Here is a 14,156-nt window from a genome sequence, read left to right on the forward strand (position 1 = left end):
GACACATCACAAATATCTCTTTTTTTCTTGAGCTGTGATTAGCATACTGTCTTTATGGCATTTGGCTTTTTCAGCGTGAAGGGAATTCAGTGGAAAATATAAAATTAAAAAAAAAATAGAAAATCAACACAAAAACCAGCACAAAACCCCTCCAGTGTTTTGAAGAAGAAGGCAGCATTTTCTGTTAGGTTTGAAAATATGTTGTTGGCATTTTCTATTATTCTTTCTGGGAAATATATCTCCGTTTCTGGGAAGCTTATAATTGGGAAGAAAATCGTGGAATTCTAGAAGGGTTTGTGTTGGAAGGGACCTTAAAGATCATCCAGTTCCAACCCCCTGCCATGGGCAGGGACACTTTTCACTGTCCCAGGTTGCTCAGAGCTCTGTCCAACCTGGCCTTGGACACTTCCAGGGATGGAGCATCCACAACTTCTCTGGACAACCTGTGCCAGGGCCTGACCACCCTCACAGGGAAGAATTTCTTCCTAATCTCCAACCTAACCCTGCCCTCTGTCAGTGGGAAGCCATTCCCCTTTGTCCTGTCACTCCAGACCCTTGTCCAAGTCCCTCTCCAGCTCTCTTGGAGCCTCTTTAGGTACTGAAAGGCTGGAAAACGTTATAATGAATCCTAGATAAAAATACTCAGCAAGAGTAAGGTGGAGGATGAGCTTGCTGTGTAACTCCTCTGTTAAAGGATATTGCTGGAACATGCCTGAATGTGGATCCCTCTGTGCTTGATTATGGTGGTACCTAAACAGGTACTGTACAAAATATTGGATTTTCTTTGGCTCTTTTCCTTTGGTTTGGTACTTCTGAAAGCTGTGAGTAGCTCAGCTTTCATAGTGTAGTGATTATTACAGGAAAAGCCTTTGCAGAATGGCTTGCTTCCTTCAGAGAACTCCTATTCACATGATAAACTTGATGTACAGTTTTGCAATTTAGTCATGCTGGCTAAATACTGGCAAATTTCCTGGCCATTGCTAAGGAAGTGGGAGCTGAGAGATGCTCAGGGGCTCAGACTCAGCAGACTTCCAGTGCTCTCTTTAGTGACACAGAGTATAGCTTGGCTATAAGGTGTGTTGTTATAGTGGAAAAGAGATGTAACTTCATCCCTTTCACCTAATAGGTTTTTTCATCCTCACTCAGAAGGGATTGTGTTTTTCAATTGCAGAAAAAAAAGCCCTCGACCTCTACTTACTCCCCATGTCAAAGAAAAAAAAAAGTGTCCTAATTATGCTTAAATCCTGCGTGGATAGAGAAAAAAACAAGGTTTGCCTCCTACCTAAGTATTTTGGACATTTTCCCACTTCATAGTGTAATTTGATATTAATGAATTCTTCACTCTCCTAGAGGTTCATAAGGATCTGGCCAGCCAGCCCTGTTATATTAAACCTTCATGTTGTTGCAGCTGCTATTTAACAAAGATATCATTTGTGCTATCAGAAATAATGAACAAAGTCTTTGGGCTCTGGACAGTGTTTCCTCTCTTGTATGCTTTTAATGTTGGATATTTGGGGTTGAAGTCGATGAAGAGGATTCATTTGTACTTTTGTTTCAAGCTTGATTTTGGCAATGGTAACAAACAGCAGCTCATAGTATTATCATTATTATCATGTTTAGTCCTGCGTGTTCACAGAGGAAGGAGAACTCGGGACTTTAAAAAAAATAAATACTTAAATGGCTATTTCTTATGCACTCCTAAAGAAAAAACATCTGACAGTACTTCCCCCTTCTTCCCACCAAGTAGTGGTTGTGGAATATTGGAAAAGCCAACTTTGTTGCTCCAAATGTTCTTTTTCCCCTTCCAGAAAAAAAAGGACGTTCAGTGTAAAATGCTTTTTGTATCTTGCAGCATATGCTGTGTGACAGCCTGTCCTGCTGCCTATTTCAGAGCCTAGAATTTCCTCAACTTGCTGATCTTTTAGTGTAAAACTCAGATTTGTCTTCCTCAGTGCACCTGAAACCACTTTAAGAACAGTCAACTGTTGTTGCTGAGCTAATTGTATGTTATCATGTGATCAAATAAATTGGGCTGCACATCTTCCAAAAAAACCCCACAAAATCAGGTCTGCTTTAGCTCTCTCTTTCCTGCAATCTGCTTTCCCCTCGAGCTTCCCAGGAGTTTGCACTGCCAGGATTGAAAGAATTGGCCTGTTCAAATAAAGGCTTCTGGAGCTCATATTTTGAGGAGTTTCTCATTGTAACGATAAGGGAAAGTATCAGTAAATTTTTTCGGCCTTGAGAGTGTTGGGGAAATACCAGCAATTCAGACAGCAGCCACAAAATTGGGCAGTTTGGGGGCTGCTGAATACGCAGAAAAAGTGTGGAAACTCAGAATTATCTGTGCTTCTGGCCAAGTGGGATGAAACCAAGGGACTTCTCTTGCTGCATGGCTTATCTAGATGGATTCTTCTCCAGACTGTTGCAACACAGTGACAGATTTTATTATGTAATTGTTTCTGTTTCTGGCCTTGGCCTAACCCAACAAAAGCAGAAGTATCTGAAAGAAAATACTTGGGGGAGGAAGGGAAGGAAATGGTAACTACATTTTTTCCAAGTTAGGCTTAGGACTTGTACTATTTAAAAAAAAAAAAAAAAAGAAGATGAAGTAAACCCTAAAACTTGCATAATTTACAATAGAATTTAGTGTACAGAATTGAGAATTGAGACAGCATGGAAAAGCCATGATGTGTGTGCAGCTTTACATCTGTTTGCAAAATGTTTGACAGACTACTGCAAAGAAATCAGAGGGGGAGCTTTCTCAGTTGTGTTTTTCTTGGATATATGGTCCGTATATTACACTGTCCGTATATGATGGACCAGTCTATGCTCTGCTTGTGCCCATTAGTTTTTTAGTCTCTTCAGTGCTCTGTTGTCAACCAGTATCAGTGTTTCCTCCAGATGATCCACTGTTTTTCCTCCAGATGATCCACTGCTTTGATGTTACTTCCTGCTTTGTGTAGCAGTTACAACCGTGTCTTTGTTTCTGGGTTGTGTTAGAGCTGGTTTGCCCTCACTGTTTACAACCAGGCAGAATTACAGCAACAAAGGAACCCTGGCAAGTGCTGCCTTGGGTTGCAGAGCGAGTCCCTGATTGCTGCTGGGCACTATTGGAAGGAGAGAAACTACAGAATTTACCCTTTGTCCCTTCAGTCTGCGTGAAGATTTTTAATCTAATGTGAATCTCGCGCTAGCAAATCTTGATAAAATTCTTCTTGGAATATTTAAGATTTTAATTTGCTTTGAAGATTTCTTTAAAACTGCATGTTACATCCTTGTGAAAACTGAACATTTGTTCATCCAGCAGATGTTGACATTTGATGATGTGAAGATTTTTCCATTTTTCCCCCCTCGCTCTGTAGTTGATAGTAACACTGTTGATTCTCTTTCAATATTAAATAGTAGAAAACTCTCAGTTTTAAAGCTGCATGGAAAGTACTGTGGATTTCATAGAATCTATCCCAGAATGTAGAACATGGGTTGAGTTTGCAATAGAGCAGATGAGGGATCCTTGACAAAATGAACATGGTGCTGGACAGCATCCGATGGTGTGCTCTGAACCAGTGGGGCCACCACCATGTGCCTCATATAGAGTGATGTTACTGGAAGATTTTTCCCTTAGTTTTTTTTCAGATAGCACGTGGCTTTGGAACTGTTTGAGATACTGAACCTGTCATTTAGAATAGCAATGCTCTTGGAGCTCATGTCTCAGTTTTTCCACCATTTGGTTTGGATAAAATCTGGCCTTTAGGGGAGCAGTTTGGCTTTAATACTTCATAGCTACAATGCAGATTGTATGAGTAGATTGTAAAATCTCCCTTGATTTTTTTATAGCAGTTTCAATTCCTGACAGGTACAGCTCCTAAAACAAGAGTCAGTGCTTGTGCTGTCACATCTGTGACAGTCATGGGGACTAGAGGGAGACTCTTGTCTAAAGTGCAACAAGCAAAGCTTATGTATTGCTTTCAATGTTTTTGCTTTTCAAATATGAGAACACTTTTGGATGAGTGTATTCAGCAGGGATTTTGAGAAACTTTGTTGAATTAAAATTAATCTCTTTCACTGAGTTTTGCTGCCAAAAACAGTTTTAGTGGGGTATGCTTTTGTTTACAGCAGTGCAGCTGATCCTTGTCAGCAATCTCACTGCGCATCTTAGCGTAGACAATGGTTGGAAAATATATCTGAGGAGCAAATTCAAACCCTCCTTTCTCACTTAACCTCCATGTGTCACAGTAGAGTCTATAACATATAGTGAGAGTTTGCATGCAGACATTTAAGATCTCTACTTCTGTGAAAAAAGCACAATATATAAGAGTAGAGAAGCTTGGCAAGAACGGGTAGCTGTTGAGTTCATTGTGGTTTGGGGTTTTTTTTAAAGCTGTTGTTAAATGTAAAAGCAAACAGTTTTCTTCTAGTTTTCACTGTGACCTTGGACTTTGAACATCATCAGAAACTCTGGGATATTGGTGTTTTCTCCTAACTGCTCAACTGCTTGTCTTGTAGCATTTCTGAGAGAGAAGAGAGCATTTGAGATGTACTGAAGCTGAGTACAATGAATACAACAAATACTCATGTTCAAAACTACTAAGCAGAGTTGAAAATGTGGCCTTCACATGTATTTGGCCATTGAAAATGAGAAAGGCTGTGGGATTACTCAACATGCATATGCATTGTACCTGTTCCTATTCTGTCTTAATCTGGAGTTAAAGAACTAAGTTGCAAAGCCTTGTATTCTGTTTCAGGACTAACGTTGGCTTGAGTCAGATGGGCTGAGTGAACTCAGTGCAATTGTTAGTTTAGCTTTGTTAGTGTTTTCCAATTTTTTGTTAGTATTGTCCCAGACTTACTGGAAATTGTGACTTCTAGCTGGGCTGTCCCTTCCAGCCAGAATTATCCTGTAATCCTGCGATTCTGTCAAATAAACTTTCCAATGGGAGCTACACGCTGACCTACCCGGCTTGTTGCTGCCTATGGCTTGGTTGGATCTTCGAGCTGCTTCCCTGAGGTGAACAAGGATGAAATCTGGTTTCTTTTACATCCATGTTGAGTAGTAATGATATGTGATCTGGTGCTGGCAAGTCGTGGCTGATCACTTGGGGGTAGTTCTGAGCACAGTGTGCACGAGGCCCCTTGAGCAGCTGAAATATGTTCCTCATTACAGCTCTTGATGAGCGTTGTGCTCATGTTGCCTTTGTGAAAGTGAGCTATCAGATGGTATTTGTTAATTTTTACAAAAGCTGTCTATTTTTCTTGCTTTGTGAGGTCATCTCAATCTCCAGTCTCATCAAATGGTGCCCCAAGCTGCAATAACCAGCGGATTAGTGTGGGAGGGTTGTTGCTTTATTGTGGGTCGGGGTGACCGTTCTGCGTGAATGTGAATTACAGTCCTGGCTTTCAGTTCTTCAGGGGGATGAGCAGTGGTGGGTGCCAAGTAATCCTAAACCTGTTTTCTAACTCTGTCTTACTGTTACAGAAAAGAAAGTGGAGAAGCAGTCAGTTAATAAAAACTAGCTCAATAAATGTTGGTCATAAAAGTTTCTATTTATTATAAATGGTCTCCGCATGGGGAGAGTGTGTGATGTGCAAATGCTGCTTTGCTGCAAAGAGTCTTCATTTCAGTTCTTTTATCTAAATGACTGTATGGGCCTTAAGAGATAGAAGAGGAATGGTAATTGTTTCTCAGGTCGATGTCTGTACATTAAAAAAATGCTGGCATGTGCAGGATTGCTTGAAGTGTCCTTCCTAGTGCTGCCTGACTGAGCTGGTTAACAATCTGCAGTCAAAAGGCCAGCTCAGACCAGTTTCAAGTCTTTATTTTTTTTCATCATCTCTTCCTGTTACCTTGTGAACTCTTTTTTCCTAATCCCTCCTTCCCTGCATCCCTCCTTCTCTGACTGCACTAGAATTGCCTTGCTATCTAGTGACTGTTTTCTCTTACCTTTTGAATAAGTAATTTTTGCTTCACAAAACAATATTGACACACAAGCTACAGGGCTAACTGTTGCTGAAGGTGCTGTGAGTCGTAAACTGAAATTGCTCTGAGTTCAGAAGCTCTTAAGAATGAGGGAAGACCGTAGTGAAACACCTGTTTGCTGACTTAGATATTGCAGGTGTTTTGAACTTTGGTGATTCCTGACACTTTAAAAGAGGTGACACGGTGGTGCTGGTGCTTTTTCTCTCTCCCTCTTCTCTTTGCCTGGTATGTGCAGATATGGAGGCTCACAGTTGGACAGTAGCTCTGGATGCTTCCTAGGATTAGTACACTGCCACCTGAAAGCAGTGCTTGAATAGGAGCCGTGGGGTTGTAGCCTCAATAGGAGCTCTGATGGCTGCTGGGAAATGTGTGTCACTCTCTTACAAGTCTCAGACCAGGTATTTTATTGAATGATTTTTATTTATTTATTTCCACTTAGATTGTGCATCACTGTGAGCAATGGCCCCCTTTTTACGGATATCCTTCAACTCCTTTGAGCTGGGGCCTGTGCAGAATCAAGGAGAACAGCTACAGCCTTTCTGTGCTATCAAGATGAAGGAATCATTGACTACAGGTGAGGTTACAAATGGGGATGCTTTCCTGAATATGAGTAAGTTTTGAGAAATACTCTAATCCTTCTTAGTCTGTGAATAGTAGTGAGTCCTGCTGTTCTTGTCGTGCCAAGCACTTCAACATGAGCTTTTCTTTCAGAATGGAAGAAATAACAATGGTTGTTGTCTCCACCTCCACCTTAAAACAAAGCTTCTTTATTAATGCTTTCTTGTCCTGTGGCCAGAGAGCTCAGCACTTGGCAGGATGATGTCTAAGATTTCTAATTTCTTACTTCACCACCAACGCAATTATTCACAAAATATGTGGGGAAACAGGTGAAAAGTCACTTTGGCTTGGGTTAAAGTGAGTTGTGAATTTTGCATGAGCAAGGTTTGCAAATGTTAAATAAAGCAATGTCCTCTCCAGCTCTGCAAGTGCCAGGCATAACTGAGGCATTCTGGCAGAATTGTTTGCTTGAAATTACTTGCACCCAAGGTTATTTTAGCACCTCTCTATTTACTCAGCCTTCAAAGACCTCATCTTTACAGACACTGGTCCAAAGGTAACATTTTGTGACATTTGGCTGGAATACGCCACTGTAGCCAAACAGGATAAGAGGGGATTGCTGTTTTGGGTTAGACCGAGCAGTTTAATCCTGCAGTATGGCTCTAGAGCTTCACAAAACATCAAAGAATGCAGGAAAGGGTGAATTTTCTTCTTCCTCACAATGTGATTGGTCTTTCCCCTTATTCCTGAGGGTAAAAGCTGCTTTTAAACTTTAAATACAAGGCATGGTGCCCTTTCCAAAAAATGTTGTCATCAAGCAAATGTATTCAGCTCCAAAGCAGCAGTTTCCTGGCCTGTTAGGAGAACCTCTGAAGAAATGGTGTTGAAGGTATTGCAGCTGCCAGAATGTGTGGAGAGGTGAAAGTGATCTAAATAAATCCACCTTCTTTCTTTTTCCCCCGGCCATTTGCTTTTGAAAAGTAGAGTTGTGCCAACATTTCCCCTCTTTGTTTCCATGTGTCTTTGAGGCATTAAAAAACGGGGGAGGAGAGGGCAGTGAACCTTGGAGAAGTAAGTGATTGAGGTAATCAGGAAAACAATGTGATGCTTCTGTTGTCAGTTTGACAAGATAGCTTTTTGTTGGATTTGCCTGCTGAAGCATGATCAAGGAAAAGCTTATTGTATAGGAAGAAGGAAGTCATATTGCCTAATGATTAGGCATTAAGCCAATTTGCAAACATGTGACATGTTTTGGAGCCAGTAGTATTAACAGAGAAGCAAAGAAGGAGGCCTGAGCACAGGAGGGGTTCTTAAAGGCTGTTCTTTCCTGAACATTTAACTGTTCATTTGCAGGCAGGCAATGTGGCCCATGACAGATCTTGATTAGTACAATTTTAACTGCAAAAGCAGCATGACCAGGCTGGAAGTTGTTGCCAGTAATTCAGATGCCTTCTTTATGGTTTTACATAGGGCAAAAATTCATATAGTGACTGATCAAAGCAGGTCTTAACTGGGACGTGGGAGAAGGCAGAGTCCTGTGAACAGACCGAAATAGTTCTCTGCCCATCTAAGAATCTTACAAAGAGTATTACCAACTCTTCTACAAACTGATGCTGTTCCTGCAAACCCTGAATTATTGTTAAAGGTTCTACAAATAAGTGCAATTTCTCCTATTCCCAAGGCTGCCTCCTGAAGTGTGCCTTTTTGATGAAGGGGTCTGGCTTTAGCAACCCAAAAAGTAGGCCAGTGTAAAAGCCTTGCTGTGCAGAGAGCCTGCTTTTAATCCCCCCTTGCATTCATTGTCCATCCTAATATTCTCTAAATTCTGTTTTGTTTGAGCTCTCCCTGTGTACTTTCACCACAAACAGGGAAGTGGTTGTGCCCCTGCTCTTGGCACTGGAGAGGCTGCACCTCAAATCCTGGGTTCAATTTTGGATCCCTCAGAAGAAGAAAGACATCGAGGTGCTGGAGCAAGTCCAGAGAAGGGCAACAGGGCTGGGGAAGGGCCTGGAGCACAAGTCCTGTGAGGAGCAGCTGAGGGGACTGGTGGGGCTCAGCCTGGAGAAAAGGAGGGAACCTTCTTACACTCTACAACTCCCTGACAGGAGGTTGTGGCCAGATGGGGGTCAGGCTCTTCTCCCAAGTAACAAGTGACAGGACGAGAAGAAACGGCCTCAGGTTGTGCCATGAAGGTTTATATTGGATATCAGGGCAAATGTCTCCACCAAAAGGGTTGTCAAGCACTGGACCAGCCTGTCCAGGGAAGCAGTGGAGTCACCATCCCTGGAGGGATTTAAAAAAACATGCACATGTGGCACTTGGGGACATGGGTTAGTGGTGGCCTGGACAGTGCTGGGGTAATGGTTGGACTTGATGATCTTAACACTCTTTTTCAGTCTAAACGATTCTATGATTCTGTGATAATATTTTCACATTTTTCCACTGTATGGGGCTCTGGAAGTAGGTTTGCACTGTGAAGGATTCGAGGTTTTTCTGTCTGCAGAGTTTCCCAAATTCAAGAGAGAAGCTTTTGACTGAGGTGGAATGCTTTACAAGTTTGCTTTGCAATGGAGGAGGTCCTCAGGTGGCCATTTCTGAGCATTTGGGAATGTCCTTTGGCAGGCAGCTCAGGTCTGCTGTCCAAGCTATGATTTGCAGTACTGCTGTTGGCAGGAATTCCCTAATAAAGCAGTACAAGGACATAATTCCCTACTCTTGTTTGCAGAGCTCAGCACGACTGAGTGGAGTCGTCCAGCAAGCTGCTAATGAATGAACACTGAATTTGCCTTGAGTTTCCAGGAAGATTTTAAAATATTAAGGTTCTAACAGACCACACTGCAGCTTCTTGTGGAAGGGTCCAACTATTTAATCTGCTTTTCTACTGCCTTGCTATCATAACAGCAAATGGATCATTCAGAGCTGGAAGGGCACTTAGAAAGCACTTTTATTGCAATGAATGATCTTGATAAATAGGAGAAATTGTGTAGAATGTAGAAAATAATATTCATTTTCCTGCACGCAAATGGAGAATAATTGGCTTGGCAGCAAATCACAGAGAAAAACTGGGAGGTGCCATTTGTGTGCCAGGGTCACAGAGAAGAGCTGGATGTGGTTGCTTGGAAGGCAGCATCATTTTGGATGTGTTGATGGGACTAAGAGACCCAGATCTAGAAATATACTTGTTACAGATTGTGCAGTCACTGGCTGTTTTCTCTGCCTGAGATAAGGACAGGAAGAAATTAGCTTAATGGGTAGCAAGAGAGACTGAAGCTGTGTATTAGAAGCATAGAATACCAGGCATGAAAGGACTGCAAGGATCATCCAGTCCAACCTTTGTTGGTGAAAAGAAAAAAAAAATCCATCTAATAAGAACAGTGAAGCACTGTAAAACTCCTGACAGAGGAGTCTGCTGAGATATTCTTGTGGGAGATTGGGTAAATGTTGCCAAGAAAAAAAAAGAAAAATACTTTTTTGATGTTATTTCATCTTTTTTCTTGTTCCTTAATGACACAAGGTCTGCATGTGCTAGAGAGGACAGATAAGGCCCTGAAATGTCCTTTAAAAAGTAGCAGTCATGGTATAGACAGAGTACAATGTCAAGGAGAGTGACTTATCCCAACATTTCACTTGTATTCATAACTTGGAAGTAGATTAATGAAATGTGAAGCCTTTCATCTCTCAGATGCTGGTTTCAATTTAAACTGGGTCAGTGTAAGGTGTTCCTTAATTTATCTTAGAGCAGTAGGTATTCACTGTGATCAGATGACACATCATGGAGATTTACACCAGAAAGGAGCCATGAAATATTCCCTGTCCAGTCGTGATTGACTAAACCAGCTTCTGAAATTCCTCAATGGGGTTTGTACCTCCTGGTCTCTGGCTACATGTTAACACCTTCACTGCCTTTGCATTCCTGTTTGTCAGGCTGAGATTCGCCTTCCAAGTCATGAACATTTGAAGTGAATATTTAAACTTCGTCCCAACCACAGCAAAAGAAGTAGTAAATCTGCTTTTAGTATCAGTACAAGTATTTTCTCTTTTATTTTGTTAAGTACTAGATCTACATTATTTGATTTTACAATTTCTGTCCTCTTTGGGGTTATTTTGGCTTTCAGAGAGAGGAAAAACTCTGGTTCAGAGGAAGCCGACCATGTATCCCGAATGGAAGTCGACGTTTGATGCCCACATTTATGAGGGACGGGTGATCCAGATTGTGCTGATGAAAGCAGCAGAAGAGCCTCTGTCTGAGGTGACTGTGGGTGTGTCGGTCCTGGCAGAGCGGTGCAAGAAGGGCAATGGCAAAGCAGAATTCTGGGTAAGGGAAGAGGTTAATTCCTCAAGTTTTCTTCCAAGCTGAATGAATGCCATACGCCTTTTAAACTTCAAGGGGTTTAGATTTTCCTGGGTCGGTAGGATCTCACTGGTTTGTATTCACCTGTTGCACTTGGTTTTCTTCCACACCTTAAATTGAATTCTGAGACAAGAATAATTATTCAGAAGAGTAAAAAACTAATAGTGGTCAGTTTTAGCCAATTCAGTGGTCTGAAATCCTCTGCTTATTATCCACAGAACAAGTGCCACATAGACATCATCAGTGTTAAACTTTCTCTGTACAGCCTGTCATGACTTGGACAGACCATCACGGCCAGCAAGGAGATGTTAGTTCAATTAGCATAGAACCTGTAAGGTTATTTTTGTGTGGAGAGACAGCCCAGCAGTAGTAGCTGTAACTGGGATCTTTGCCTTCTGGGAACTTTGTTGGGCAGATGTTCTGAGTGCCAGACGTTGCCTTAAAGATGAAAACTTAGTCATTATCCCAGTAGGATGATGGGATTTGTGGGATATGTTCATGGGTGTATCTAATCTAATTGTGTTTTGGTTTTATCTGGGGGTTGGGACTTTTTTTTCCAAAGTTGTATTTAGTGTAACCCAGGGATACTTTGCTCTGTGCTGAAGTGAAGATTGAATCACTCTTTCATGCTTAATGGTTTCTTATCTTTTTTAAAGGCAGCATTTTAAGAATTAGTGGCTACTTTCTGAGCACAGGAACTGACCTCAGCTATTGGCTCAAAAGACACTTTTTTTTTGGTTTTGCTGGTCTGTAGAATTTGCCACAGAAACCACGTGTAATGGTTTGAGGGGGAAAGGAAAACAAATTTTGATGATACCACTCTTTTTTCATTACAGGCAACAGCATTTGATATCACTATGGTTTATACTCTCTATAAACATGTAAAGGGTTGTATAGGCTTTTTCTTTTAAAACTGGGTTCCTGTGCAGATTGAGTTTACTAATATTAGAAACAGAAGCCAACAAACTACTTTGCAGAAAGGGGAGAGGGACATGCACAAACGATGTGAACTCTGTGCTGAACTCTTGGGTAGACATCAAAGCAATACACACGAGTAAAAGCAAGAGAATGAAAGCCCCTGACTCAGCTGCAACAGTGAGATATGGAAGATGATTGTAAACAGTTATTGAATATTCTGCTTTGAGTCCCTAGAAGGAGCTGTTTAAATTCCTAAGAGATTCAGTCAACCACACACTTCACTGTTGGTATCTTTCTTTCCATAGCTTGACCTACAACCTCAGGGGAAGGTGCTGATGGCTGTGCAGTATTTTTTGGAAGATGCAGGTAATGTCCACTGTTTATTTTTAGTCACTTATGTGAAAAAAGTTATAATATTTACAGTCCTTTTTCAGAACAAAGGATGTAGCTCACAAAAAAACACCACCTGGTTTACTGAGTAGAATTTTCTGATGTTATTAATTTGTTTTCTAGGGGTTTCTTTGTTATGTGGACACATGGTTGGATTTGTTCATTTCTAAATGCCTTTGTGCCTCTAAATGCTGTTGGATTTAGGCACTTTTGTATCTTTGATATGTCTGTCCTCACGTTTTGATGCGATAAAAAAAGGTATCAGTTCCTTTTTATATGCAAGGAAGTTAAATCTCTTATTCTAGCTTATGTGGGAAACTTTTTTTATGGATTGGAGAAGTGGGTCTGAGTTTCCTGGGATTCAGAGCTAATCACCAGAAACTGGTCGTAGCAAAGAATGAATGGTTTAGTATTCAAATGCAAATCTTGTCAATGTTCTGACAAACGAGTTGAAAAAGTAAACAGGCTGTTTATGTCAGAAGTATACACACACTCTTTGGAAAGCGACTAGGAGGGAAACTTTAAGTACAATAATAAAAACAAGTATTTTAGCATGGATTTGTGCATCTGTGGGATCCTTTTCTAAAGAAAATGCTGTAAACTCACAACTTGCTTAGCTAGTGGCTACAAACTCCCCATACTAGAAGTCATGACACCATTCTTGGGAATAATATTATAACATAACTGCTCTGCCATATTAGTCTATCAGTCTTACAAGGTTTATTACTGTGTGTTTATAAATAATAAGTGGAAAGAGTAAGTTTTGAAGCATTGGTGGTTTCTTTCCCCACAGATATGTATCAGGGAGCACAGTTTTGCTCTCATAGAACAAGTTAGTTGTGAAGGTACCATCCATTTTTGTACCATATGGGCAATCTGTGTAGCAGGTACTAGAAAAGCCACTGAAGGTAGAATGTGATGTACAGTACATGACATTTCAGAGTTGACATTTTATCTCTGTGATGGCAAAAAAACCCCAGCCTGTATACTTTTTATTTTGTCTCTGAAAAGTTGACTCTATAAAGCAGAATTTCAAAAAAAATGTGGAACTTTTAAGAATCAGTAGGTAAGAGTGTTTCTTTGAAGATCCAAAGCTCTCTGTTTATGCTGCAGTAATACTCTGGTTTGCATTCAAACTGTTGTGGGCCATTATATTAAAACACCTTAATCTTGGTCTTTGTCATGGTTTCCTGTGCAAGGCTGTTTCAGAGGGCAGTGGTATTATGAGAATCTTATCAATTTAACGAGACATACAGAAATCCAGCTCTCCTGGAAACATGAAAGTTTCTCAACCAAACCAGTACAAACCCAATTTCTGTATTCTCAGTTGCTTGTTTGATGAAGCTGAAAGGTATTTCCTGCTCTCCACATAAACATGAGGAAAAATAGAGATGTAAATGTGTAAATCTTCCATAATTTTTTATTAGCTGTTAGTAGGAAGGTAATATACTCATGTGCTGTAAGCACTAAAATAATTGTACTTACTAATCAAAATCATTTAAAAATAGATGCAATGTTCTTGCAGTTCTTCTCATTGCCTTTATTAGGGATTGCAGATGGTTGTGGATGAAGCCTGCATACCAAACAGATCATTAATTCATGCAATCATACCTTAATTGGCAAGTTAAGATTCAGCTGTTATTGCACCTTTTCCATCTTTAATTTTATATAAAGCAGAAGGTAAATAGGAAGTTGTTGCAAAGTAGTCACTGATACCTTTTTGGTAACTAACCCATATAGGTGGTGGAAAACTGCCTTTCAAGACATTTCAGTACATTTATACATCTACATTTCGTGAAGGAAAGTTACTCAATCTGATACTTGATGTGAATGCTGCAAATATCAGTACATTTTAACATACTACTACTCAAAATTATAAACCTCCCTCATGTTACTGCTAAATAGGCAAACACTGATTTGTGGCTCATCACTGCACTGCTGTAAATGTTTCCTCGAGTTAAATTT

General features: G+C 40.6%; 1 protein-coding gene across 2 annotated transcripts in view; it reads left to right on the top strand.

The window, feature by feature from the left end:
* The window catches only part of PRKCD (protein kinase C delta), a 59,237-nt gene that overhangs the window by 24,972 nt on the left and 20,109 nt on the right, over positions 1-14,156 (top strand). For both annotated transcript variants that reach the window (XM_064667847.1, XM_064667846.1), the window contains exons 2-4: positions 6,414-6,548; positions 10,648-10,847; positions 12,107-12,167. In XM_064667847.1, coding sequence (XP_064523917.1) covers positions 6,434-6,548; positions 10,648-10,847; positions 12,107-12,167 — 376 coding nt within the window. In that variant the 5' untranslated portion in view covers positions 6,414-6,433. The remainder of the gene's footprint in view (positions 1-6,413; positions 6,549-10,647; positions 10,848-12,106; positions 12,168-14,156) is intronic.

This window comes from Pseudopipra pipra, chromosome 11, assembly GCF_036250125.1.
Source record: "Pseudopipra pipra isolate bDixPip1 chromosome 11, bDixPip1.hap1, whole genome shotgun sequence".
NCBI lineage: Eukaryota > Metazoa > Chordata > Aves > Passeriformes > Pipridae > Pseudopipra > Pseudopipra pipra.